The 23,591-nt window shown below is 53.3% G+C and overlaps 11 protein-coding genes across 11 annotated transcripts; 7 read left to right on the forward strand and 4 right to left on the reverse strand.

Annotated features, from left to right (window-relative positions):
- Positions 1-130: 130 nt before the first annotated feature.
- Positions 131-1,813, reverse strand: erg6 (sterol 24-C-methyltransferase; the record flags this gene model as incomplete). The annotated part of the gene is made up of 3 exons (XM_073725143.1): positions 1,373-1,813; positions 1,277-1,311; positions 131-1,228 (listed from the first exon to the last, which is right to left on the reverse strand). Coding segments are annotated over exons 1-3 (1,130 nt in total), but the record flags the coding sequence as incomplete, so codon positions are not given.
- A 452-nt stretch (positions 1,814-2,265) lies between these two features.
- On the forward strand, positions 2,266-3,588 carry slt11 (Pre-mRNA-splicing factor ECM2). The gene has a single exon (XM_073725144.1). It carries the CDS (start codon positions 2,286-2,288, stop codon positions 3,417-3,419), a length of 1,134 nt encoding a protein of 377 aa, XP_073581448.1. The 5' UTR covers positions 2,266-2,285; the 3' UTR covers positions 3,420-3,588.
- A 255-nt stretch (positions 3,589-3,843) lies between these two features.
- On the reverse strand, positions 3,844-4,588 carry BDW74DRAFT_157441 (LYR motif-containing protein). Its single transcript, XM_073725145.1, has 3 exons — positions 4,425-4,588; positions 4,188-4,364; positions 3,844-4,106 (listed from the first exon to the last, which is right to left on the reverse strand). Exons 1-3 carry the CDS (start codon positions 4,498-4,500, stop codon positions 4,012-4,014), a joined length of 348 nt encoding a protein of 115 aa, XP_073581449.1. The 5' UTR covers positions 4,501-4,588; the 3' UTR covers positions 3,844-4,011.
- A 25-nt stretch (positions 4,589-4,613) lies between these two features.
- On the forward strand, positions 4,614-6,894 carry BDW74DRAFT_56913 (putative ribosome associated DnaJ chaperone Zuotin). Its single transcript, XM_073733194.1, has 3 exons — positions 4,614-4,919; positions 5,006-5,146; positions 5,197-6,894. Exons 1-3 carry the CDS (start codon positions 4,767-4,769, stop codon positions 6,250-6,252), a joined length of 1,350 nt encoding a protein of 449 aa, XP_073581450.1. The 5' UTR covers positions 4,614-4,766; the 3' UTR covers positions 6,253-6,894.
- BDW74DRAFT_157444 (putative acid phosphatase) lies at positions 6,346-8,353 on the forward strand. The gene is made up of 2 exons (XM_073725146.1): positions 6,346-7,132; positions 7,185-8,353. The coding sequence occupies exons 1-2, from the start codon at positions 6,944-6,946 to the stop codon at positions 8,283-8,285; spliced, it is 1,290 nt and encodes a 429-aa protein (XP_073581451.1). The 5' UTR covers positions 6,346-6,943; the 3' UTR covers positions 8,286-8,353.
- A 3-nt stretch (positions 8,354-8,356) lies between these two features.
- BDW74DRAFT_157445 (aldehyde dehydrogenase family protein) lies at positions 8,357-10,209 on the reverse strand. Its single transcript, XM_073725147.1, has 5 exons — positions 10,085-10,209; positions 9,531-10,031; positions 9,011-9,483; positions 8,554-8,965; positions 8,357-8,504 (listed from the first exon to the last, which is right to left on the reverse strand). Exons 2-5 carry the CDS (start codon positions 9,930-9,932, stop codon positions 8,391-8,393), a joined length of 1,401 nt encoding a protein of 466 aa, XP_073581452.1. The 5' UTR covers positions 9,933-10,031; positions 10,085-10,209; the 3' UTR covers positions 8,357-8,390.
- Positions 10,210-10,560: 351 nt separating this feature from the next.
- BDW74DRAFT_157447 (D-serine ammonia-lyase DSD1) lies at positions 10,561-12,218 on the forward strand. The gene is made up of 4 exons (XM_073725148.1): positions 10,561-10,983; positions 11,031-11,147; positions 11,200-11,671; positions 11,719-12,218. The coding sequence occupies exons 1-4, from the start codon at positions 10,825-10,827 to the stop codon at positions 12,156-12,158; spliced, it is 1,188 nt and encodes a 395-aa protein (XP_073581453.1). The 5' UTR covers positions 10,561-10,824; the 3' UTR covers positions 12,159-12,218.
- On the reverse strand, positions 12,165-14,220 carry BDW74DRAFT_157450 (dienelactone hydrolase). Its single transcript, XM_073725149.1, has 3 exons — positions 13,968-14,220; positions 13,480-13,917; positions 12,165-13,427 (listed from the first exon to the last, which is right to left on the reverse strand). The coding sequence occupies exons 1-3, from the start codon at positions 14,206-14,208 to the stop codon at positions 12,397-12,399; spliced, it is 1,710 nt and encodes a 569-aa protein (XP_073581454.1). The 5' UTR covers positions 14,209-14,220; the 3' UTR covers positions 12,165-12,396.
- Positions 14,221-14,437: 217 nt separating this feature from the next.
- BDW74DRAFT_157457 (putative MFS transporter) lies at positions 14,438-16,961 on the forward strand. The gene is made up of 5 exons (XM_073725150.1): positions 14,438-14,940; positions 15,009-15,075; positions 15,129-15,291; positions 15,347-16,405; positions 16,468-16,961. The coding sequence occupies exons 1-5, from the start codon at positions 14,920-14,922 to the stop codon at positions 16,781-16,783; spliced, it is 1,626 nt and encodes a 541-aa protein (XP_073581455.1). The 5' UTR covers positions 14,438-14,919; the 3' UTR covers positions 16,784-16,961.
- A 954-nt stretch (positions 16,962-17,915) lies between these two features.
- On the forward strand, positions 17,916-19,793 carry BDW74DRAFT_186690 (putative phthalate transporter; the record flags this gene model as incomplete). Its single annotated transcript, XM_073731312.1, has 7 exons — positions 17,916-18,136; positions 18,214-18,253; positions 18,326-18,454; positions 18,543-18,582; positions 18,636-18,683; positions 18,728-19,091; positions 19,140-19,793. 7 exons carry the CDS (start codon positions 17,916-17,918, stop codon positions 19,723-19,725), a joined length of 1,428 nt encoding a protein of 475 aa, XP_073581456.1. The 3' UTR covers positions 19,726-19,793.
- A 238-nt stretch (positions 19,794-20,031) lies between these two features.
- Positions 20,032-23,541, forward strand: BDW74DRAFT_157464 (glycine decarboxylase subunit P). Its single transcript, XM_073725151.1, has 2 exons — positions 20,032-23,306; positions 23,360-23,541. The coding sequence occupies exons 1-2, from the start codon at positions 20,183-20,185 to the stop codon at positions 23,413-23,415; spliced, it is 3,180 nt and encodes a 1,059-aa protein (XP_073581457.1). The 5' UTR covers positions 20,032-20,182; the 3' UTR covers positions 23,416-23,541.
- Positions 23,542-23,591: the final 50 nt, after the last annotated feature.

The raw sequence follows: 23,591 nt of genomic DNA on the forward strand, positions 1-23,591 counted from the left end.
GCCTAAGACCCTAGTGGCTCAAAGTGTTAGTCTCCGCTGTAGACTTGGTTAGACCGTGGAATGACCTAACTTAACTGGAATAGACCCGGATGATGATCTCACAGCAGCTTCGACGGGTAAATTGTATGGATAAGAACGCTGTACCTGAAGGTAAGAATTTTGATCTATTAATCTAGATATACATCATAACCATAGCACATGCTCCGGTTCGTAGGACAAATCATATGGCGGCACAAAGAACAAATGAAATCAAACAGCAAGAAGGAAATAGAGACAATTATTAAATATGATAGACCGCCCGCAAAGAAACGCTGGTCATTGTACATTAGTGCCTTACTCAGGCTTGCGTGCAACCATCAGGTACATCGGGGTGAAGAGCTTCTTCTCACCACCGGCGACAAGGCAGTCGGCGGCCAACGCCAGACTGTCGGCAGTCTTTTGTGTTCCCCTAGGGATAAGCTTGATAGTCTCCATGGCGCCGACGAAGCGGTGGACAAGGCCACGTCCCCACCATGTCATCCGAGCAATGGTGAAGAAGTCCCATGGCGACGTCATATGCTTGAAAGAACCAGCGAGAGGGTAGTACCACGGGATAGCGTCCGGTCGGTCAGCCAAATCCTCGTTGTGAAGAAGCTCGAGGCCGGCCTTCTCGATGGCAGCCAGACCCTCGGACACCTTGACCATATTGGAGATACCGTCTCCCTGCTCAATACCGAGACGGATCTTACGGTGCTCCTGGTTCTCGTTGTCGTACTCGTCGGTCATGAGCCACTCATAGACACCAAAGATACCGCCAGGCTTGAGCACTCGCCTGATCTCGCTGTAGACACCGGCGAGCTCGGGAGCGTGGACAGTGGCCTCAATGGCGTAGACAGCGTCGAATGAGTTGTCGGGGAATTGCATCTGCATGAAATCGCCCTTGACAAAGTTCAACTTGTGGCTCAGGCCCTCGCGCTCGGCGTAGCGGGTAGCACGCTGGATCTGGTAGTCGTTGTTGTTGAGACCGGTAACATTCGCGTCGGTGAACTTGACAATCTCGCGGGCGGGACCACCGACACCACAGCCAACATCAAGAACCTTCATGCCAGGCTTGATGCCCATCTGGTGGGCGAGATAGTGTTCGTGACGAGCGATGGCCTGGTAGAAAGGCTCTCCGTGGGCGAAGCGGCAGAAATGGAAAGATGTACCCCATCCGTATTCGTAGAGATCAGTGGCAAGGTTGTAGTAGCTGTTTTAGTTAGCAATGCTTCTTCGATTCCCAAGTTTGTAAACATACTGTCGTGTCAACGTGGCATATTCAGCGCGACGGGCCTATTCACAAACATAAAGTCAGCAACCGGAAAATAGTCCTGGGCAATAATAAGCAGCGTACCTCACGAGTCTCCTCGGTCTCCTCCTCAGCGGACTTGTTGTCCCAGTGCTTGAAGTACTCGTCAACAGCAGCCTTCTGAGCGGCGGCGTTCTTCTGGCGCATGGCGGCGAAACCTCCTTGGGCCTGAGAGGAGGAACCGTGCATAGCCTTGTTGAAGTCAGCATCGCGCTGGTGGTTCTCCTGTTCTAAAGCGGTGGGAGCCATTATGAATTGAGGTGTTTGAGAAGACTTGAAAGTCGGTCGTTTGAAAAGGGGTGAGGCGAAAGAGTCCGAAAAAGCTCGGGGAGGCGGGAGAAGAAAGCACAAAGAATTGAAGAACGGAACACCACAAACTCCGAAGAGAAGACGGCCTTTATAACAGCGAAGAAATTGAGCACAACCAGAGATGTCTTGGAGAGAGTGACAAGAAGAAGAGAAAGATTGGGAATACGCGATGAATACGATGGCCCAGAAGAAAGACCAGAAAGGAGGTGTCCGGCTTTTTTAATCGCTCAACCAATCACGGCTGAGCTTGCCGGAGAGCCTACGCACGGCGCTAACTACGTCGGGGCTAGTATGGGGTTGATCGGGAGTCCCTGACAGCTCAGGCCGAAGAACTCAGAGTGCCCAGTGCGTCAAAAGACAAGTACGCGATACGCATCGGCATTGTATAGACGGAGTTGCTTAAGCCCCGCTGGTTTCGCCTATAATCAAGAATACCTTGCAGCCTGCGGTTGGGAACGATATAAGGATGCGTATTCGATACGATGGTTCGGCTGGAGAACGACGCGGGAGCCGAGACCATGGAGAGTCACGTGCACCGCTTATCTAATATCTGCACTAGCCACACCTACCGCCACACATGAGCCTATGATAATCTTGGAGACTCGGAGTTGAATCATCTCCATCATCGTCTCAGCTTTCTACCACAAACATGCCGCCCCAAATCAAACAGGACCTCAACCGATCGGGTTGGGAGTCTACTGACTTTCCGTCTGTCTGCGAAAACTGCCTCCCCGAGAATCCATACGTCCAGATGCTCAAGGAAGACCACGGCGCTGAATGCAAGATCTGCACCCGTCCCTTCACCATTTTCCGTTGGAAAGCCGACCGCACGGCGCGCACCAAGCGCACGAACATTTGCCTTACCTGCGCGCGGTTAAAGAACTGCTGTCAATGCTGCATGCTCGATTTGTCGTTCGGACTCCCGATCGTGGTTCGCGATGCCGCGCTGAAGATGGTGGCGCCCGGTCCAGAGAGCTCGATCAACCGTGAATACTACGCGCAGGGTCACGAGAAGGAAATCGAAGAAGGACGTGGTGCTGTTGAAGATTACGAGAAGACGGATGAGAAAGCACGCGAGCTGCTGCGGAGACTCGCGAACAGTGAACCATACTACAGGAAGCCAAGACAGGTGGAGGCGCCGCGGGAGGATGGCGAGGAGGAAGCCCCTAGAGATGCTCCGGTGGTCAAGAGCCGTTACGGGAATGCGCCGGGGCCTGTACGAACGAGCGACAGCAGACGAGGCACGCCACTACCTGGACGTGGTCGTGGAGGCGTACGCGGGGGTCGACCATTCCCCGGCACCGCGCAGGTTCCACCATCGCAAGCAGATATCCTCCCACCCGCGGATCCAAACATCACGTCTCTTTTCGTTACCGGTGTCGAGGATGACCTTCCCGAGCACGCTCTGCGATCCTTCTTCGTGCAGTTCGGCCAACTTCGCTCTTTGATCTGTTCGCATCGCGCTCATTGCGCCTTCATCAACTATGCCACCCGCGAATCCGCAGAGGCCGCCGCGAAACAATGCCAGGGCAAAGCCGTCATTCAGGGTTGTCCTCTTCGAGTTCGGTGGGGCAAACCAAAGGCGTTGGATAACATGGACCGAGACGAGCGGTTGAAGTACGCTCGTGAGGGTCGGCAAGCTGTTGGGTCTCCGAGGAACGCGGATCAAGGCACAAGGGCGATCACTGCCGGTGCTGAAAAGGAGCAACGGCCTGAGCAGATGGCTGTCGCTCCCCCGCCTGGTGCTGGGGAGGTTCAGTACTCGAGTATGTCTGGTGACTAAACATTTTTTATTGACGATATGTTATGGATTCGGACTTTGGGGCTTCATGCCATTCGAAGCGGGCGTTTATATGTATGCACTTTCTATCAACTTACTGTATAAATACCCAGAAGTAAAGAATAATAAAGATCATCGAATTTCCAACATTCGTCTTCTCTGTTGTGTGGACTCTAGTCACTATGGGGAGGTTGCATATATATTTCGGCCCTTGAAGACCTTTTGTAAGAAATTCCCGACGCAATCTGTATAATGCTATGAGATTTTGTATTTCCGTCTTCCGACATCTATATATTCTTCTCATCACGGCGACATTACTGTTCTCATCTCCACCCGCCTCCCCGTACTGGACCAGGTGCCCTTGAGTATCTACGCATAGTGAGTCTAAAAGCCCAATTCGCCCTTCTTAAGTAGGTGAACAACGACGGTGATATAAATCCTCATTAAGTAATCACATCTATCGCTAAATAAATGCCCCAAACGCCAAAGGAGAGAGAACCTGAAAGTTGGGTATACTATAATACAATCACCCAATGCAATGTGCAGCCAACCTTGTAATATACATCGCAAATCATGCTTGACTCTCGAGACCGGACTACGACGAGCACGGCTTGTCGACCTTGACTTTCTTTCCGGCAACCTTGACCGAGTCGTTGTCGCCGCGCTCAATCTCGTCGTGTATGCGCAGTTCTAAAGCACAAGTGTTCGTTAGCATCGGATCCCACATAACCATAATGCGGTCCAACCCCAACGAAAGAGGCAAATACGTACCCCACTTCGCATCCTCATCCTTAGCATCCCTGGCACCCTGCACGATGTTGTGGCGCAGGATACTCGCAACTTCGATAGCGTGGTTGATCTGCATGGGTGTGTCTATGCCGAATCGGCGATGCGTCTCAAACTGCGTACGCGCTTCTTTACGAGACGCGAAAAGAACTCGGGTATCATCTATAGCAAAAGAAGAATCAGTAAGTTGCTCGGAATTCATAACTGTGTCTGAAGACATACTTTGGAATGCGATGCGGGTGGCGCGGAGGATTTGGCGGTAAGCACTGAGTGCTGAGACGGCGGGTTGTGCGGACATTCTGCGTTGGTAGTGAATAAAGCTGCGTAATTCAGCAGAAAGAATATAATCAACAGGGTAAAGCGAATGTAGAAGAGCCTGGAAGTTGTCTGTTCCTCATGCCCGTCGGCCCCGGCGCCTCGATGATCTCCGAAACGGGCATTCGCTGATTGGCCCAGCTTGGGGCGGCGGACTGAGGCAGAAAAAATAATTGTCGCCCACTCTTGATTTTCGTTGTTGATCCTTTGAGACCGTCTTCTTATCATCCCTCCCTCACTTCCATCAAAATGTCTTCTGCACAAGTTATTGATGTTACCCTTCCGGCTCTGCCCGCTGGCTGGGCTGCCGACAAGGACTTCAAGGCTGTTGGCAAGCTCTCCGCCGCCACTCAGAGGAACCTCGAGCCCGTTGGCCCTCATTTCCTCGCTCACGCCCGCAGAGTGCGTATCCCGTCCGAACCTCGTGGTTTTCATCGCCATACGGATTATCTGCGATGATTTTTGAACATGCGGCTAACAACTAACAGAAGCGCCACCACCGCACCTTCTCCGAGGATGAGCGCATCCAGGCTCAGCAGAACGTCAAGAAGACCGAGGAGGACGAGAACGACGAGATCTCCGAGGACGAGGACCCCATGATGCTCCAGAGAGACGCCAAGGACTGGAAGGTTTGTAATACAGGTTGCTACTGGTGTGATATGTTCTAATCAATCCTTAGAGCCAAGACCACTATGCCGTCCTCGGTCTGAGCAAGCACCGCTGGCGCGCTACCCCCGACATGATCAAGCGTGCCCACCGCAAGAAGGTTCTCCGTCACCACCCCGATAAGAAGGCTGCTCTCGGCGACCGTGACGAGAACGACAGCTTCTTCAAGTGTATCCAGAAGGCTACCGAGGTCCTGTCCGACCCCGTCAAGCGCCGCCAGTTCGACTCCGTTGACGAGGCTGCCGACGTCGAGCCCCCAAGCAAGAAGGCCAGCCAGAAGAGCCCCCAGAGCTTCTTCAAGCTGTGGCGTCCTGTTTTCGAGAGCGAGGCCCGTTTCTCTAAGATCCAGCCCGTTCCTCAACTAGGTGATGAGAACAGCAGCTTCGAGGAGGTCAACGAGTTCTACAACTTCTGGTACAACTTCGACAGCTGGCGTACTTTCGAGTACCTTGATGAGGATGTTCCCGATGACAACGAGAACCGTGACCAGAAGCGTCACGTCGAGAAGAAGAACGCCAACGCTCGCCGCAAGAGAAAGACCGAGGACACTGCCCGTCTCCGCCACCTTGTTGACGACTGCGCTGCCCTAGACGAGCGTATTAAGAACTTCCGCAAGGCCGCTCGTGCTGGCAAGGACAAGAAGCGTCTTGAGAAGGAGGCTGAGGCCAAGCGAATTGCCGAGGAGAAGGAGAAGGCCCGCCTCGAGGAAGAGCAGCGCAAGAAGGACGCCGAGGAGGCCGCCAAGGCCGAACGTGAGAAGGCTAAGAAGACCAAGGAAGCCGCTAAGAACGCCGCTAAGAAGAACAAGCGTGTTCTCAAGGGTTCCGTCAAGGACGTCAACTACTTTGCCGAGTCTGGCGAGCCTTCTGCCGCCCAGGTTGACTCTGTCCTGACCGACGTTGACCTTATCAACTCCAAGATCGACAACGAGGAGCTTGCTTCCCTTGCTGAGCGCCTTACTGTCGCGGGCAAGGATGCTGCCGCTGTCAAGAACGTCTACACCGAGGAGATCAAGCGCCTCGTTGCCGCCGGCAAGGCCAAGGAGGGCGAGGCCAAGTTCTTCAACTAGATTGCGCCAGCACGTGCCTTTCAGTACATAGAACGACCTGCACAGTGGATAGAATAGACTAGACTGTGATGAGTGGTATGAGATTTACGATTTATTTATATTGTTGCCTACAGTAGCTGTGTGCCATTGAAATATTTAATGCATCCGGGATAAGCGGCATCGATATCCGGCCTGGGATAAGCATCGCCAATAATCTTGTCTGTGGAAGGCTGGAAGCTTTGGAAGCTTGGTGCGCCCTCGTGCCCCGGAGGCGTGGGTTGGAGACATCCAGAGTCGAGTCGCAGCACCCCAGCTCCGCACGTGCTCGCCTGGGGTCTCCACTCCGCTGCCTGTTCCTTTCGATCCAACATCCTCTCGTCCACTCACCTCCGATCGATATGCAACGTGCAGACATGCAAGTTACGCGAGGTGGATACTTGTCCTTCGCAAAGGCATTTCGATGCTGGCATGCTGAGATGTAGCCAATTGTGATGGGCGCATTAGATGGATCTCGAGCCGCGAGCTCGACAGCGGGGATGACCGTCGGAGCATCGGAGTAGTAGCGTTTACCAGGCATTGAGCCCTCTGGCCGTCTCTGGAAGCTATATAAACAGAGGAATTCCACGATGATCTCTGTCTTCTGCTTAGCTCACAGGTCTCCCGCCATCGATCTTCACATATTCAGTTGTTGTGAACTCCCCCGGTGCTAGCCATGTACACCAAGACACTCGCCGCCTTCCTTGGAGGTCTATCTCTGGCTCTAGCCCAGACCTCCTCTGAGCAAACCCCTTCAGCACCTGAGATCGCTGCGGCCCGTGCTACTATCAAGCCATACTCCCCCGTCAGCAATGTCCAGGGCAAGTCCTTCAACCGCTTCGTGAACATCTGGCTCGAGAACACCGTATGCACCCTTCTCATCCTTCCACAAGACAAGCCAACCCTAACTAGACCAGGACTACGACGTCGCCGCATCGGAGAAACATCTAGCAAAGCTCGCAAAGAAGGGTCTCACTCTGACAAACATGTGGGCCGTCACGCACCCCTCCGAGCCAAACTACTGCGCCTCCCAAGGCGGCGACACCTTCGGCATGGACAACGACGACTTCAACCAGATCCCCGCCAACGTCTCCACCATCGCCGACATGTTCGACACCAAGAACATCAGCTGGGGCGAGTACCAAGAGCACAGCCCCTACCCCGGCTACCAGGGTTTCCGATACCCAACATCCGGAGACAACGACTACGTGCGCAAGCACAACCCCGCAATCTTGTACAACAGTGTAACAGAGGACCCGACGCGTCTGCGCCAGATCAAGAACTTCACGGACTTCTACGACGACCTTCGCAACCACCGTCTGCCGCAGTATAGCTTCATCACGCCGAACATGACGAATGACGGGCACGACACGGACATTTCTTTCTCGGGGACCTGGACGTGGGAGTTCCTGATTGATCTGCTGGACAACGAGTACTTTACCAAGGATACCTTGATCCTGCTGACCTTCGACGAGAACGACACATACGAGCTGGGCAACAAGATCTTCTCATTCCTTCTTGGCGGCGCCGTGCCAGAACACCTGAATGGCAAGGAAGACGACACCTTCTACACGCACTACTCCATCATCTCATCTCTTTCCGCGAACTTCGGCATCCCCGGTCTCGGACGCTGGGACTGCGGCGCGAACCTGCTCTCTTTCCTGGCTGAGAAGGTCGGGTACACGAACTACGAGGTCGACACGAGCAACCTCTACCTCAATGTCTCGTACAACGGGCCCATGGCTGCGGGCGAGTACTCGCAGAAAACGTACGAGTGGCCGATTCCCGCGACGGAGGGCCAGTGCTCGGGTGGCTATGGCATCCTAGACATTGTCAAGAAGACCTATGCCAACTTGACTGCTACGCATGACTACTCGTCTCCTGTGCCGTTTGATGTCGAGACTGGAAACAGTGTTGGTGTTGAGTACAGCCGTAGGCTCAAGGGTGGCAAGCGCGAGAAGTACGTTACCGGGTCTGGCAAGACCGGTAATGACACCAGCGCGTGCAAGTCCTCGTAAAAAATTATGATCAAAAGTGTGAGAAGGGAGAAGACTGCTATGTCCGCAGAAAATTGATGTTATGTGTCATGTATGTACTTATGAGATGGAATATATAATCTAAGTCTAACCGTGAGTCGTGCGGATGTGGTAGCTCTTCAGCTTGTAGAATGCGTCGAACGCCTGAGGTCCGAGAGAGCAACCAAGACCGGAGTTCTTCCAGCCGACCCACGCGAGGTCCTAGATTGCAGTTAGTATGAGATTCAACGTCGAGGGAAAGTCTACTAACCGGAGCAGGGTAGTCGCATCGGTTGATGAAGACGGTTCCTGCCTCGACGCGCTCAATCAAGTCTTCGCCAGCCTTGATGTCCTTGGTCCACACGCTAGCAGTCAGTCCGTAGTCACTGTCGTTCATAAGCGCCACTGCCTCGTCATCGCTCTGGACCTTCATAATCGGGACAACCGGGCCGAATGTCTCCTCGCGCATGACGCGCATATCGTGCGATACATTGGTGAGGACGCGCGGCGCAATGAAGCTTCCTTCGCTGGGCAGAGACTCGAAGGTAGGATTCTTGGGCGTCGAGTCGACAGCACCTTGAGAAAGGGCGTCGTCGATGTGCGATTGGATATTCTTGACAGCTTGGTGGGAAATCACAGGGCCAGTGGTGGTGGTCTTGTCAAGGGGATCGCCGAGTTTATAACTATAAGGGTTAGTCAAGTTCTGGGTTGAACGATGAGAAACCTACGTTGCCAGCTCTTTCTGAACCTCGGTGACGAAAGCGTCGTGCACATCCGCGTGAACATAGATCCGCTCAATAGAGCAGCAGCTCTGACCAGAGTTGAAGACCGCACCATCCACAACCTGCGCTGCTGTGTACTTAAGGTCCGCATCAGGGCGGACATAGGCCGGGTCGTTGCCTCCAAGTTCCAAGTTCAATGGCAAGATCCGGCCAGCGGTCGCCTGGCGGAGACGAATACCACCCTGCGTAGAGCCAACGAAAGAAACGAGCTTGATTTGGGGGATCTTGACGACCTCGTCAAGAACCTCCCAAGCGCCCAGATGCACCACCTGAAGGACGTTCTTCGGTAGACCAGCCTGTTCAAAGTATTCGAGGAGGCGATCGCCAACCAGCGGGGTCTGGGGAGATGGGCGGAGGATCACGGTGTTTCCGGCGAGAAGTGCGGGGACGAGGGCGTTGATGGTGATGAGGTAGGGGTACTAGGAAGTTAGCTCACAGTCGATAAGGATTCTTAAACGTAACATACGTTCCATGCAGTTGCAAGAAGGACCGGACCAACTGGTCCCTTCTTCACGAATCTCTTAAAACCATTCTCCTCCTGTCCCGGGATAGTCTTGAGGGCATCTTCTGCCTGACCGAGAAGGTAGTTGGCTCGCATGCGCATAGTATCGATCTCACCAGCAGTGTACGAAATCGGACGACCCATCTGCGAGGACAGCTCCTGCGCTAGAGTCTCCTTGTTTGCATCGATCACTTCCAGGGCCTTGACGACAATAGCTTTGCGCTGATCGAGGGACAGCTCCCTGTAGCTGCGGAATGCATCTTCGGAGGCCTTGGCGATCTGAGTGACTTGTTCGACAGTGGCGCCCGGGTGCTCGAAGAGGGCTTTGCCGGTGGACGGCGAGAGAGTGCGGACTTGGTTCGACATTTTTTAAGGGTATAGGTGTGAAGGAGAATGGCCAGTTGTCGAGTGGGTTGAATGACGACGGCGTCGATTATAAGGCGATAAGAGGTGGGGTACTGGGGCCTGAGGTATCAGTGGATCAGCAGTGGCAGACAGTGCTCGAGATTTGGGCTTACTTGAATCAATTGAGTATCATGAACAATCAAGAGATATCGGAGGATCTCCTGGAGCAATTTTCTGAGCAGGAGGCGAATGCTCGATGCGAGTCTGGTTGAGTTCCTGGATGACCTCAGTGCGAGCCCCTCCTTCCCCGCATCGCCACTCTGCCTCGCTCAAAATCCCATCGCCAAACTTTCCACCTTGCAGCATTGGAACTTGTTGAGTGCCTGTCGTAAGTAAAATTCTTATCGTCGGCCAGCAACACCAGACTTACTTTATCTAGCCATGTTCTAAGTTCCAATTGCAGTTCCGATCGCAATCGCGAAAGATTGAATTCATGATCGAGCGAGCGCTTTCCCACGACACTTAACAGCCTTGTCCTGACATCATGAATATACGCATACGAAGAATAACTTCAGAATAGCGATCTATACGTCTTTGCGCCCTGCGACTTGGGCGCGGCTAAGCTACGGTAGAAGGTTCTGCCGTACACGACACAGCGCGGTAAACACCATGATTCGCTGATGCGCAATACTCGACCTCAGATGATCCAATTGCACTATCCCAAATATCTCCGCGGTGAAAAGATCGCGATCTCCAGCTGCCTGCCGGCAGAACCCTTGGAATGCTCCAGCCATCCCTTGCGCCTTGCGGAGACCTTGAGAACGGAGAAGATAAGCAGATATAAAACCCCACTGCCCCTCGCATCGGCCTTCAATTCTCCAACTCAAATTTATCTCAAGACAAGAACATCACAATGGCCTCGTACAACTCATACTTTGGGTATTCGGTCACAGACCTGCCCACACCAGCTCTAGTTCTGAGCAAGCCGACCATTGAGCGGAATGTCAAGCAACTTCTTCAAGATGTGGAGAAGCTGGGGATTGCATTCCGGCCGCACGTCAAGACACTCAAGGTACGAACCAGTTTCATCAGGGCGCATGCTCAAGCTAATATCAGCAGTCTCTTGAAGTGACAAAAATGATGCTCGGCAACGGCCAGCACCGCCGCATTGTCGCCTCCACGCTCCCGGAGATCGAGGGCGCCATTCCTCTCGCGAAAGAAGGGATTCTCAAAGAGGTTCGTTCTAGGCCCCATTGTCTTGAGAAACGAGGAATTAACAGTCAAAAAGTGTCTCTACAGCATGCCCATCTATCCGACAGTCCTCCCTCGCCTTGTCGAAATCTCCAAGTCCCTTAAAGTCATCCTAATGATAGACAACGAGCAGCACATTGACATCCTCGAGAAGTTTACCGGTACCTCAACACCATGGCCTGTCTTCATCAAGATCGATGTCGGAACCCGCAGAGCAGGAATTGTCAACTCCTCATCTGCTCTCCCAGCGCTTGTCAAGCGCGTCGAACAGTCTTCTGCTGTAGAACTTTATGGATTTTATTGCCATGCGGGCCACTCATATGCTTGCAGGACTGAAGAGAGCGCGGTATCAGTGCTGAAGGAGGAGGTTGAGGGTGTGGTCAGCGCGTCAAAGCACTTGACTACAGGACGGAAGGTTGTTGTATCCATTGGGTCGACCCCAACGGCGCACGTTGTCAGGGAGTTGAAAGAGGTCTTACCTGAGGAGTTGGAGTTGGAATTGCATGCTGGTATGCTTTCCTTATAGTACCAATCAAAATAGAGCTAATAACAACAGGAAATTACCCCTGCAACGATCTCCAACAAGTCTCAACGGGCCTCGTCCCACCTACCGCACAATCCGTCCGCGTCCTCACAGAAGTCTGCAGCGTCTACCCGGAGCGGAATGAAGCCCTCGTCAACGCCGGCACAATCGCGCTCTCCAAGGAAACGAGCGAGTTTCCCGGCTATGGCGTCGTCACCGATCGTCCACAGTGGGCTGTCGTGCGGACGAGCCAGGAACATGGTATCCTGGGTCTCTCCCCAGCGCCAGCTCTGTCGCACTTCGGGGTGAACGAGGTCAAGGATGAGAAGGCAGAGGACACATTCAAGGTTGGAGACAAGGTGCTGCTTTACTGCCAGCATGCTTGCATTACGGCTGCCAACTACCCGGTCTATTACGTTGTTGATGAGAGCGATATTGTTAGAGAGGCGTGGGTGCCGTGGAAGGGATGGTAATCGATATCAACCAAGAGAAGAGAGAAATAGATTGAATACTAATACTGAAACCAATCAAAACCAAAATACCAAGACTAGACACGCCGAATTCATGCACGATCATAGCGATAACGCAGTGATGAAAGCAAAATACGAAGACTAAAAAGCTCAAAAGCATGCACGGTCATATCAAGAATAGGGTCAGAGGCATCATTAAAAGGGTATATAGAATCATAAGGAGGTGCTTAGGGGTGTGCAGTCACAGCTCGTCCTCATCCTGCTCCTTTTCCTTGCCATTGTCCTTTTTGTCTCCATCTCTGGCGTCTGCCCCATTCTCGGTATGGCCGTTCTGGGCCTGGGCGTTGCCATTTTGAGCGCCGTCCTCTTCTTCCTCTCCATCCTCTACGGCGGCCTGTTGCGACTTCTTCTCACCACCGTTCAATCCATCTTGAATTCCATTTTCCAGTTTATCCTTGGCGCCATTCTCTTCCTTTTTTCCGTCCTTCACCTCATCCTGTTTCTTCCCAGGGTTTACCCCATCCTGCTTCTTCCGTTCAGGAATTGCTTGGCCCTGTTCTTGCACCTTCTCCTCCCCCTTCACCCCATCCTGAATCCCACTCTTCCCCCCATTCTGCTCACCATTCTGCGGCCCCGCCTTCTTCCCTTTCTTCGGGCCCGGCCCTTCAGCCTCAGAATGCACGGCCGGAGTCTGCGGCACCTCGCTCTCCGCCCCCTTACTAGATCCCCTTCTCTGCCTCGCCCTTCGAATCAACCGATTATGGAACTCCGGCTCCTCAACCTCGGGATCCTCATCGAGTATGCGCCTCGCCGCCTCACGCCCAATAACAGGCAGGCGATCAACGCCCTTGTCCTGGATCTCCTTCGGCACGAGCTTGGAATCAAGCAAGCCAACCTGCAAAAGCACACTAGCTTGATCCCAGTACACGTGCTCGGCGTAGAGCTGCTTCGCGCGCATGCTGACGATGCTGACGATCACGATCTCGACCTTTTTGTTGGTTGGTGGGATTCCCGGCAGCATCCAGGGGATTTCGTGCGTGTGCTCGAAGGAGATGTAGAGCTCGTCAACGACGCGGTCGGCGCCAACGGTGCGGGAGAGGAGGCGTAGGTGCATTGAGGGGGGCAGTTTGTGCAGGAAGTACTGGTCGTAGAAGCGCTTGAGGGCGCGGGCGCCGGTGCCGCCGCTGAGTGTTGGGACGTAGGTGGTTGTTGGGGTTAGGTTCTTGGTGTAGTGTTCCATTGTGTCGTGGAGGTTCATGGTGAAGTATTTGCCTGGTGCGATGTTAGTATGTTGGTCACAGGTTTGGCTTGATGGTAGCCGTACCCTGAAGATGCTCCTCCCATGGCTTCACGAGATCGCCTTCTCGTCCATATGCCCTGCGCAGGACCTCGAGTGTGCGGGTAAAGGCGAGGTCTGCGTCTAGTCGGTGGTACTCGTCTAGATCCACTTCCGCAAATCCGGGCTCGGCGTCTGAGTAGGTATACGCGCGGTGACCGATGTCGAGGAGCTCGCCCGTTCCAATGCCAGGGTTGATCTGTCTCGTCGATTTCTTCTTCTTGCCTTGCAATCCTAGAACGGTCGGTGTGATCACAACGTCAATGGTGTCGCCGGCAAGGTGCGTTAGCATCTGCACCGACGGCGGGTATTTCGATCGGATATCGGGGATGCTGGAGGGGTAATAGCAGACAAGCGCGCAAAGGCGGCTGACGTTGTTCGGTTTGAGATAGTATTCAAGACAGAATGCGGCGGCGTCGCCGAATGCTGCGATCGTCAGAGCAGTTCGCATAGTTTAAGACTCGAATAAAGCTCACCAATAACGCCATAGTTGTCGCCGACGCCAAGTCCCTCCTTCACTGACATCAGGCGACGAACGTACTCTTTTTCATCCTGCGAGTAAGGAATGTAGATGGCGTTGAAACCCTCCTTCGCCCATCCCTCCAGGAACTCGGCATCGAAGTCGGGGGTTTCAGCGGTGATGATGAGACGGGCGTTGCGCGAGTTGGAATAGAGGAACCCGCCGCTGGGCGCGTTAATAGTGAGCGAAGCCATCATGATAGCCTTTTGGTGTTATCGTGGGGAGAGAAGTGTTCCTGGATGGGAAGTCTGGAAGAGCTCCATCTTAAAAGTATAGCACTACGTCATCCCTGTCATACGTCATGTCAGATGATGCTTAACCATTGACAGGTGGAGGGCGTTAAATGGCTCTATTATAGGCGGAAACAAGAAGACTAAGGCTCTAAATGAATTATTATTAGTATATTAGTATTCAATCGCCCAGACCCGTATTTCCAGGGCGAATAATTTGCTTTTTATATAGATCGCTGCTGTCGGTGTCACCCCGCATTCCAACCTGCCAATCTATGGTAGTGGGAATAATCCGAAAAATTGGGCGAATTTCGAACAACTCCATTATTAGAAAAATAGCTGCTTAATCTGCCAATAGTCAATGGCCGATATCGACTCTGTACGACCGGTAGCTCAGCAGAACAGGAGCGGCGGCCGGCTGGGCTCTTATCTTGCAGCTGCCTTGGAAGGGAGCAGTCTAGAAGAGTCTCCGCAATTGTCAGGAAGTTTCGAGACCCACGACACAATCTTTTTATCCATCCTCCCCTCCCGAGGCCCTCCTTGTCCATTCCCCAGGCTCAATTATCCATCGGCTGTCTTGTATTTCCTAGGGCTGAGCATCGAAGTACTATATTATGTCCCTGGTGCAGCATGTTTCTGCTCTCGAGGGCGTCGACGCGGTACCGATAGAATCGCGTGATGATGGAGAGTCTATCAATGGCACGTATAACACTTACGGTTCTGTTAAGAGTATCAAGCGAAAGATATCTTATGACTTTTTTCCTCAGCCCGTCGCTGCGATTGAGGATATCTCGACCACCGCGCCGTACAAGGTCTCGACCACGAAGCGATTAGGTACCTTGCATTTGCCCGCCACGCGAGAAGGTGTCGCGTGCTAACTTTCCCAGCGCAGGTGTTCGCTACCATATTAGCCTGCTGGTTCGGCTCCGGAATTATCTTTGGTTACGCTGCGCTGAAGCCTGTCCTTGTCGCTCAAGGTGTTTACCGAGATCTGTGCATTCCGAGTGAGCTGGTCGAGGATTTCGATACTTGTTATGATCAGGAACTGAGGTAGCCACTCAATGCATTGCAAACTGGACCATTAACTCCCACTGACTAATTGCAGACTAAACCTGTTCTTCACCGTCGGCTCTATAACGGCCAATGTGTCGTCGCTCCCCGTCGGATCCATCCTCGATCGCTATGGGTCGCGGGTATGTGGTTACGCTGCGTGCGTGTTTCTGGCCGCTGGTAGTTTGTTGATGTCCTATTCCTTTTCGAATCCGGATTTCGATGGCTATATTGCGGCCAATTTCTTTCTCTCGCTGGGAGGCACGTTCTTGTTCGTTCCGTCTTTCCAGATCGCGAATGCGTTCCCCAAGCACACAGGAACGATTGTTGCTCTGGTGACGGGCGCCTTTGACGCGTCTGCGGCTGTATACCTGTTCTATCGGTTGGTATTTGAAGCCAGCAATAGGACCTTCACGCCGGACAGGTTCTTCCTCGCTTATACCATGGTTCCGGCCTTGATCCTGCTCACCTGGATAACTCTTATGCCCGCCCGCGACTACCAGACTACACACCAATTGGAGGTTCGGATTGAGAAGGCAGAGGATGCGACGCGGGATGTCCACGAGTCTGATGACGAGATCGACAGCTTGAGCGAGCTTCGTCGAATAAGAAGTGAGAGAGCCAAGCGCCGTCATGACAAGCTCGAAAGACTGGACAAGATTCTCGGCGATGAGGAGGAACGAAAACGTCGCGAGCAACAGGAAGAGGACCGCCAACAAACCAGCGCAGTCTGGGGTGTTCTGCACGGGTTGCCGGCTCACCAGCAAATGGCGACTCCATGGTTCATACTCATCACACTGATGACGGTTTTGCAAATGCTCCGGATGAACTACTTTATTGCTACCATCCGAAACCAGTACGAGTACATGCTCGACGAAGAGAAGGGCATCGAGATCAACAACTTTTTTGACATCGCTCTACCCGTCGGTGGCGTCCTTTCCACTCCGCTCATTGGACTGCTGCTTGACCATCTCAGCGTCCCGTCGACATTGGGAGTTATAGTGTTTCTCACCACACTTATTGGTATTCTTAACTCAATCCCCGCGCTTTGGACGGGCTATTTGACTGTCATTCTCTTCGTTCTTCTCCGCCCGCTTTACTACTCCGCCATGTCGTAAGTTACCATAGTATTCCTATTCCTTATCCATGTCCAAACACCTAACATTTCGTGACTAGGGACTATGCTACTAAAGTGTTTGGTTTCGCTACATTCGGCCGCGTCTACGGGACGATCGTTTGCCTGTCCGGCCTAGTCAACTTCTCCCAAACTGGCCTGGACGCGCTAACCAACGGCCCCTGTGACGGAAACCCCATCCCGATTAACATGTTCCTCGCGGGCGCGGGATTTGTGGTTGGGTCTATCTTGGTGGGTTTTGTGGCGACCGCAGGCCATCGGCTCAAGAAACAGCGCGAGGAGTTGGAGGAGCCAGAAGATGGAGAACGGCAGAGGTTGCTACCCGTGCGAGAGGAGAGCACTCTTGCTTATACGTAGGTGATCTGAGGCCAACCTAGAAACATAGGATAGCCGTAGTGGAGCCAAGGGATCAGATAGACTCCTTTCGGCATAATGAGGGTTCGCTGGAAGTTGGGTAATGGGGTACAGTAGTGAAAGTGTATATTACTTACAGACTATTATATCTCGATTAGTAGAGAGAATAATATAATCCTTACATTGCAGCTTTATCACGGCCTGTCCATGATCAAACTGGCGATTGACCAGCCATTCTATGTACGCTCTGCCAACAAGCAGATGCCGAACAAGGACAGAGCAACCCCGGCACTCAGCCCTGCAAGTCTTGTCCCTAGGATGTGCAAACTCGATTCCAGAGCTGATTGGAGCGGTAGTTGGTTGATAAGGTTCTCACCTCTAGTTAGTCAGTCAGCTGTCAAACTCATGGGCAGCTACATCCTGCAGCAAAAAGCCCAAAAAGCCAGAGCATTGACCCCTTCTTAGGTCCTGCTCCAATCGAGCCGTCTAGAACGCAACCGAAGGAATCGCCAAGTCCAAGCCGCCAAGATCGCATTTATTCCGAGGTATCTTTTCCCCCTTAACTTGGAATGGAGATACTCCGTCGGTACCCTAGCGTTAGGTAACATGCTAGCTCGTTAGTCCCTCAACCCCGGAGAAATAACGTGGTGGAGTCTGGAGTGACGACTGGATACCCCTCCCCCGCATTCGCCCCAGCCCAGTGCCCACCATACTCCGGGGGAAACCGCCCTTCTGCACACTTTGCTAAGGCCCAAGCTACAAGCTGGTCGAGTCTCGCCGAGGCATCTTCGCCTTCCAAGCCGGCATTCAGAGATCGGCATTTACAAGTAACGTCGCTATTGGCTCGCTTGGGGTTGAAAGCCATGCGGCGCTGTCCGTGCCCGGGCCACTGCTTTGGCAGGACCCGGGGTAGAGGGCAGGGTTGAGTGCAAACATGTCGTGTCGGTGTAGACGCTTGTTTCATGTTTAGCTCGGCGGCGAGGTATATATATACCCTGCCGTGTCTGGGTGATAGATCAGATCTGCTCATTTCAATTCATTTCCTTCTACTTCAATCTACCAAGCTCAAGTCCAGTTTGAAGTTCCTACCATACCTATCTATCCATTGCAGAATACGTTAGAGAAAACGGATAAAATGGCTCTTCGCAACGACGAAAAGTACACCCCCACCGTGGAAAAAGTTGAAGATGCAGGGCGCGCTGCCCTGAATGACATCGACTATGATGAAGAGTTCTCACCTGAGGAGCAGAGGAAGATCATTCGGCGGATTGACCTGCGCCTTGTCACCATCACGGGGCTGGCGTATTGCGTTTCGCTGATGGATCGGACGAATTTGAGTATGGCTGCTGTTGCGGGGTATGGCATCTCCTATTTGTTCTTAGGTTGGAGATGACGGTGGGTTCAAGAGTGGGTTTCTGACTGGGATATTATAGAATGGTGGTTGATTTGGAGTTGTATGTGGGCTATCGATATGTATGTTCCCAACTCCGTTCAACGTACCCCGATTAGATTATAGCGGATGCTGATGATGCTGATTGGTGCTAGTCGATCGTCGTCCTCATGTTCTTCGTCCCCTACATTATCTTCCAGCCGCCGATGACGGTTATAACGAGGAAGCTGGGTCCGACCTTGTTCTTGGGGAGCATTGTGATCTCTTGGGGTGCGATTTTGGTGGTACGTCTGCATCTACTTCCCACCGTCAGTTCCACTGGACGTCTAACGATCATGTTAGGGCATGGGTTTCACAAAGAATTGGCAGCAGATGACGGCTTGCCGTGTGCTTCTTGGCTTGCTGGAAGCTGGTAAGCTTAGCCTCATGACTGCCCGTTCTCGCTGTAAACTGACCAGTCGCAAGGGTACTTTCCTGGATGCGTTTACCTACTGTCTAGTTGGTATGCCCGATGTATGTCTCTATCCCCGACATTTATTCTTATCTAACGTCCGCAGACGACGTCCAGAAGAGGTTTTCGGTCTTCTATCTGATCGGCTGTGTGGCCTCCGCCCTGGCTGGAATACTGGCATTCGGCCTGATGCAGCTGGATGGATCTCATGGGATTGAAGGATGGAGATGGATCTTCATCCTCGAGGGAGTGATCACCGGAGCCATTGGAATCCTCGCAATCGTCTTTCTCGTCGACTTTCCCGACAGAGCACATAAATCCTGGAAGTTTCTCAGCGAGAAGGAGTGCGCCTTCGTTGTCCGCCGCATCAACCGTGATCGGTCAGACGGAGATGCCGAGCCCTTTACTATGAAGCGGTTCTTGAAGCCAGCGCTTGACCTGAAGATCTGGGGGTTCGCAATGATTTTCTTGTGAGTAAAGCGATTGGCGACCAACGCGAAGGTTGCTAACAAGACTAGCTGCGTCACAACAGTTAGCTATGCCATTGCATACTTTCTCCCGATCATCCTTTCCGAAGGCATGGGCTTCGACACTGGCACCTCACAATGCCTCGTCGCGCCTCCCTACGCCGCAGCCGGGTTCGTAATGTACGGCACAAGCTGGGTCGGCGACAAATATCGCACTCGAGGGCCAGTTCTCATTTTCAACGCGCTACTCTGCATAATCGGGCTCCCAATGATGGGCTTCTCCAGCTCCAATGCCGTGCAATACGTAGGTGTCTTCTTTACAGTCGCAGGCTCAAACTCCAATATCCCGGCGGTCATGGCGTACCAGGCGAACAATGTCCGCGGCCAGTGGACCCGAGCGCTCTCCAGTGCAACGCTGGTTGGGTTTGGAGGCATTGGCGGCATTGCGGGGAGCCTGGTGTTCCGGGAGCAGGACAAACCACACTATCGGCCGGGAATTTGGTGTGCGATCGCTTGTAATCTGCTCCTCATGCTGATCGTGGTTGTGCAGAGTGTTTGGTTTAAGATCGCTAATAAGAAGGCGGAGAGGGGCGAGAAGCTTATTGAGGGGGTGCCTGGGTTCCGGTATACCATTTAGTGACTTTAAGTATCTCGAGGGCTTCAACTAGTTACAATTGAATGGATAGCATATCTTTGATGGATAACTCGAGTTGTGTAGACGGTACGGTGTAAGCTAGGTGCCTCGCTACCAGAGGCAATTGTCCGATAAGAGCTAGAGTGCCTCAGGTTTCCCGCGGAGAGAGCCCGCTATCAGCGATGTCGCCACCGTTGATTGGCTGCGGAGTGACGTTATCGGGAGCTTGGGGCAGTTTCCCGTTTGGCCGCGGTCTTTCATACATCACCGTTCCGCAACTTTTTCTCAGCTTCGTCTCTTTCTATTGTTTTTTCTTCTTTCTTCTCTCTATTCATACTCAAGTCGCACTCTCTTCCTCTCTATATTCCTAAAATCATAAATCAATTGGTGTTTGCCGCCTATGCTGCCGCGATAAGAGCTACACCCATCCCTACATTGCTCCGATACTACTAAGGCGAGGATGGCTGCGTCCTTGTGCCTGCGAGGCTCCCGCCAGCTCGCCCTGCGCTCCCAACTGCGCTCCGTACCTTCATCCGTTGCGCGGAGTCGGAAATTTCTTCCCACATACCGTGCTGTGCATACAGCGTCGCAACAGTCGCATCCAGCTAAGCGGCCGATTTACACCAGCTCAGTAGCGGACCATGGCGTTCCACACCCGCGCGATGTATTCCAACCGCTAGATACCTTTCCCCGGCGCCACATTGGCCCATCCCCGGAGGCGGCCGAAGAAATGCTGGCAGTTCTCGACCCTCCGGTCAAGTCGCTGGACGAATTCGTTAAGCAGGTGCTTCCCGCCGACATTCTGTCAAAGAAGGATCTGGCTGTCACACCTCCGAGCGTTGACACCGGTCTCCCTCGAAGCAGCGTACACGGTGGTCTTGGAGAAACGGATATGCTGAAGCTGTTGGACAAATACCGGGAGCAGATTGACGTCACTGGGAAGACATATATCGGCGCTGGATACTACCCCACAATTGTGCCCCCGGTGATCCTCCGAAACATTCTCGAGAATCCTGCGTGGTACACAAGCTACACCCCCTACCAGCCGGAGATCAGCCAAGGTCGCCTCGAGTCACTCCTGAACTTCCAGACTTTGACCGCCGATTTGACCGGCCTCCCGTTCGCCAATGCCTCGGTTTTGGACGAAGCTACTGCGGCCGCTGAGGCCATGACCATGTCCTTGGCCACCCAGCCCCTTTCGAAGCAGAAGAAGGCCGGCAAGACATACGTCGTTTCTCATCTGTGTCATCCCCAGACTATAGCCGTGATGCGCTCTCGTGCGGAAGGATTCGGAATCAACCTGGTTATTGGAGACATCCTGGCTGATGACTTCAAGATCGTCAAAGACCAGGGTGAGAACTTGATCGGTGTCCTGGCTCAGTACCCTGACACCGAGGGTGGTATCTATGATTTCCAGGGTTTGAGCGATGCTATTCACACCACTGGTGGTACCTTCAGCGTGGCGACCGACCTGCTCGCGTTGACTGTTCTCAAGGCGCCCGGCGAGTTCGGTGCCGACATTGCTTTTGGAAGCGCTCAACGATTCGGTGTTCCTATGGGCTACGGTGGCCCTCACGCCGCTTTCTTCGCTTGTGCGGACAAGTACAAGCGCAAGGTTCCCGGTCGCGTTGTCGGTGTCTCCAAGGATCGTCTTGGTAACCGTGCCCTGAGACTGGCGCTTCAGACTCGGGAGCAGCACATCCGTCGCGAAAAGGCAACTAGCAACATCTGCACAGCCCAGGCTTTGCTCGCCAACATGAGCGCCATGTACGCTGTTTACCACGGACCTTCCGGCTTGAAGACCATTGCCCAGCGAATCATGTCCATGACTGCCACCTTGCGGGAAAAGCTTGCGGCTCTGGGTTACAACGTCCCCGCTAAGTCGAATGTTGCCGAGGGTACTGCAGTGTTCGACACCCTTGCTGTGGAGCTTCCGAGCAGTGAAGAAGCCGACGCCATTGTTGCTGCTGCTCGCGAGAACTCCATTTTCCTCCGTCGCGTATCTGCCACCAAGGTCGGTATCTCTCTCGATGAAACTGCTGGCCGCGAGGAGGTCAAGGCCATTCTGCAGGTCTTTGCCACCCACGTCAAGGGTGAAGTTGCTCTTGATGAAGAATTGGGTCTGGCGTCTGTGCCCGCCAGCCTAGAGCGCACGTCTGCCTACCTCACTCACCCCGTTTTCAACACCCACCACTCGGAGACGGAGATGCTCCGATACATCCGCCACCTAGAGTCGAAGGACCTGTCCCTTGCCCATTCGATGATCCCGCTCGGTTCCTGCACCATGAAGCTCAACGCTACGACTGAAATGATTCCTATCTCGTGGCCCGAATTCTCTCAGATGCACCCTTTCCTCCCTGCGGACGTTGCCAAGGGATACACTCAGATGATTGACGATCTGGAGCAGCAACTCGCCGACATTACCGGAATGGCCGAGGTCACCGTCCAGCCCAACTCCGGCGCCCAGGGTGAGTTCGCAGGTCTTCGCGTCATCAAGAAGTATCAGGAAGCGACCGGTAGCGAAAAACGCAACATCTGCTTGATCCCAGTCTCTGCCCACGGTACAAACCCTGCCAGTGCCGCCATGGCTGGTATGAAAGTCGTAACCATCAAGTGTGACACCAAGACTGGCAACCTTGATTTGGAGGACCTGAAGGCCAAGTGTGAGAAGCACCAGGACGAATTGGCTGCTTTCATGATCACTTATCCCAGTACATTTGGCGTGTACGAGCCCGGTGCCAAGCAGGCCTGTGATCTCGTCCACCAGTACGGTGGCCAAGTGTATATGGATGGAGCCAACATGAACGCTCAGATCGGATTGTGCTCTCCCGGAGAGATCGGTGCTGATGTCTGCCACTTGAACCTGCACAAGACTTTCTGCATTCCTCACGGCGGTGGTGGTCCCGGTGTCGGTCCCATTGGCGTTGCAGAACATCTCCGCCCCTACCTTCCTTCTCACCCCAATAGCGAATACCTCCAGTCCAAGCGTACCGAAAACTCCTCGCCTCCGATCAGTGCTGCGCCTTGGGGAAGCGCCAGCATCCTCCCTATCACCTTCAACTACATCAACATGATGGGCTCCAAGGGCCTGACCCACGCCACCAAGATCACCCTCCTCAACGCCAACTACATCCTCTCCCGCCTCAAAGAGCACTACCCCATTCTTTACACCAATGACAACGGCCGCTGCGCGCACGAGTTCATCCTCGACGTCCGCAAGTTCAAGGACACCTGCGGTATTGAAGCCATTGATATTGCCAAGCGTCTGCAGGACTATGGCTTCCACGCTCCGACTATGTCCTGGCCTGTGGCCAACACTCTCATGATTGAGCCGACGGAGTCGGAGAACAAGGCCGAGCTTGACCGATTCTGCGACGCTCTTATCTCCATCCGCCAGGAGATTGCTGCCGTTGAGAGCGGCGAGCAGCCCCGTGACGGCAACGTCCTCCGAATGGCCCCCCACACTCAACGTGATCTGTTAGCCACGGAATGGAACCGCCCGTACACCCGTGAGAAGGCAGCCTATCCTCTTCCCTACCTGCTCGAGAAGAAGTTCTGGCCTTCCGTGACGCGAGTGGATGATGGTAAGTCTCAATCCATTTTTCAGACGCAATGACACTACTGACGCTTTTGATAGCACACGGCGACCAGAACTTGTTCTGCACCTGCCCACCAGTTGAGGACAGCGAGTAGTTATGATACCCATGTAGACTTTTGATGATTAGCACTTTCAACATATTCGGAATGGCTGTTGTGGCATTGTGAGATTCAACATGACCATGATAGATGGCGTTGGGGATTTTTCAGCATCGGATAACATACAAATATCAATAAAAGTTCACTATTGACTCAATTATCCTGACTTCATG

The sequence above is a fragment of the Aspergillus multicolor genome (assembly GCF_047715735.1).
Source record: "Aspergillus multicolor strain CBS 133.54 unplaced genomic scaffold BDW74scaffold_22, whole genome shotgun sequence".
NCBI lineage: Eukaryota > Fungi > Ascomycota > Eurotiomycetes > Eurotiales > Aspergillaceae > Aspergillus > Aspergillus multicolor.

What these genes read in the sequence shown, in the direction of transcription:
- slt11 (XM_073725144.1), top strand. Translation starts at nt 2,286, where the DNA reads ATGCCGCCCCAAATCAAACAGGACCTCAACCGATCGGGTTGGGAGTCT.
- BDW74DRAFT_157441 (XM_073725145.1), bottom strand. Translation starts at nt 4,500, where the DNA reads ATGTCCGCACAACCCGCCGTCTCAGCACTCAGTGCTTACCGCCAAATC. An exon ending in CACCCGCATCGCATTCCAAA is followed by an intron (nt 4,365 to 4,424) that starts GTATGTCTTCAG and finishes CTTTTGCTATAG; the next exon opens with ATGATACCCGAGTTCTTTTC. An exon ending in GGATGAGGATGCGAAGTGGG is followed by an intron (nt 4,107 to 4,187) that starts GTACGTATTTGC and finishes CTTGTGCTTTAG; the next exon opens with AACTGCGCATACACGACGAG.
- BDW74DRAFT_56913 (XM_073733194.1), top strand. Translation starts at nt 4,767, where the DNA reads ATGTCTTCTGCACAAGTTATTGATGTTACCCTTCCGGCTCTGCCCGCT. An exon ending in TCCTCGCTCACGCCCGCAGA is followed by an intron (nt 4,920 to 5,005) that starts GTGCGTATCCCG and finishes AACAACTAACAG; the next exon opens with AAGCGCCACCACCGCACCTT. An exon ending in GAGACGCCAAGGACTGGAAG is followed by an intron (nt 5,147 to 5,196) that starts GTTTGTAATACA and finishes ATCAATCCTTAG; the next exon opens with AGCCAAGACCACTATGCCGT.
- BDW74DRAFT_157444 (XM_073725146.1), top strand. Translation starts at nt 6,944, where the DNA reads ATGTACACCAAGACACTCGCCGCCTTCCTTGGAGGTCTATCTCTGGCT. An exon ending in ACATCTGGCTCGAGAACACC is followed by an intron (nt 7,133 to 7,184) that starts GTATGCACCCTT and finishes TAACTAGACCAG; the next exon opens with GACTACGACGTCGCCGCATC.
- BDW74DRAFT_157445 (XM_073725147.1), bottom strand. Translation starts at nt 9,932, where the DNA reads ATGTCGAACCAAGTCCGCACTCTCTCGCCGTCCACCGGCAAAGCCCTC. An exon ending in TTCTTGCAACTGCATGGAAC is followed by an intron (nt 9,484 to 9,530) that starts GTATGTTACGTT and finishes CTAACTTCCTAG; the next exon opens with TACCCCTACCTCATCACCAT. An exon ending in GTTCAGAAAGAGCTGGCAAC is followed by an intron (nt 8,966 to 9,010) that starts GTAGGTTTCTCA and finishes TAACCCTTATAG; the next exon opens with TTATAAACTCGGCGATCCCC.
- BDW74DRAFT_157447 (XM_073725148.1), top strand. Translation starts at nt 10,825, where the DNA reads ATGGCCTCGTACAACTCATACTTTGGGTATTCGGTCACAGACCTGCCC. An exon ending in AAGAAGGGATTCTCAAAGAG is followed by an intron (nt 11,148 to 11,199) that starts GTTCGTTCTAGG and finishes ACAGTCAAAAAG; the next exon opens with TGTCTCTACAGCATGCCCAT. An exon ending in GGAGTTGGAATTGCATGCTG is followed by an intron (nt 11,672 to 11,718) that starts GTATGCTTTCCT and finishes TAATAACAACAG; the next exon opens with GAAATTACCCCTGCAACGAT.
- BDW74DRAFT_157450 (XM_073725149.1), bottom strand. Translation starts at nt 14,208, where the DNA reads ATGATGGCTTCGCTCACTATTAACGCGCCCAGCGGCGGGTTCCTCTAT. An exon ending in CGACAACTATGGCGTTATTG is followed by an intron (nt 13,918 to 13,967) that starts GTGAGCTTTATT and finishes TGACGATCGCAG; the next exon opens with CATTCGGCGACGCCGCCGCA. An exon ending in ATGGGAGGAGCATCTTCAGG is followed by an intron (nt 13,428 to 13,479) that starts GTACGGCTACCA and finishes ACATCGCACCAG; the next exon opens with GCAAATACTTCACCATGAAC.
- BDW74DRAFT_157457 (XM_073725150.1), top strand. Translation starts at nt 14,920, where the DNA reads ATGATGGAGAGTCTATCAATG. An exon ending in TGATGGAGAGTCTATCAATG is followed by an intron (nt 14,941 to 15,008) that starts GCACGTATAACA and finishes TTTTTTCCTCAG; the next exon opens with CCCGTCGCTGCGATTGAGGA. An exon ending in TGTTATGATCAGGAACTGAG is followed by an intron (nt 15,292 to 15,346) that starts GTAGCCACTCAA and finishes GACTAATTGCAG; the next exon opens with ACTAAACCTGTTCTTCACCG.
- BDW74DRAFT_157464 (XM_073725151.1), top strand. Translation starts at nt 20,183, where the DNA reads ATGGCTGCGTCCTTGTGCCTGCGAGGCTCCCGCCAGCTCGCCCTGCGC. An exon ending in CGTGACGCGAGTGGATGATG is followed by an intron (nt 23,307 to 23,359) that starts GTAAGTCTCAAT and finishes CGCTTTTGATAG; the next exon opens with CACACGGCGACCAGAACTTG.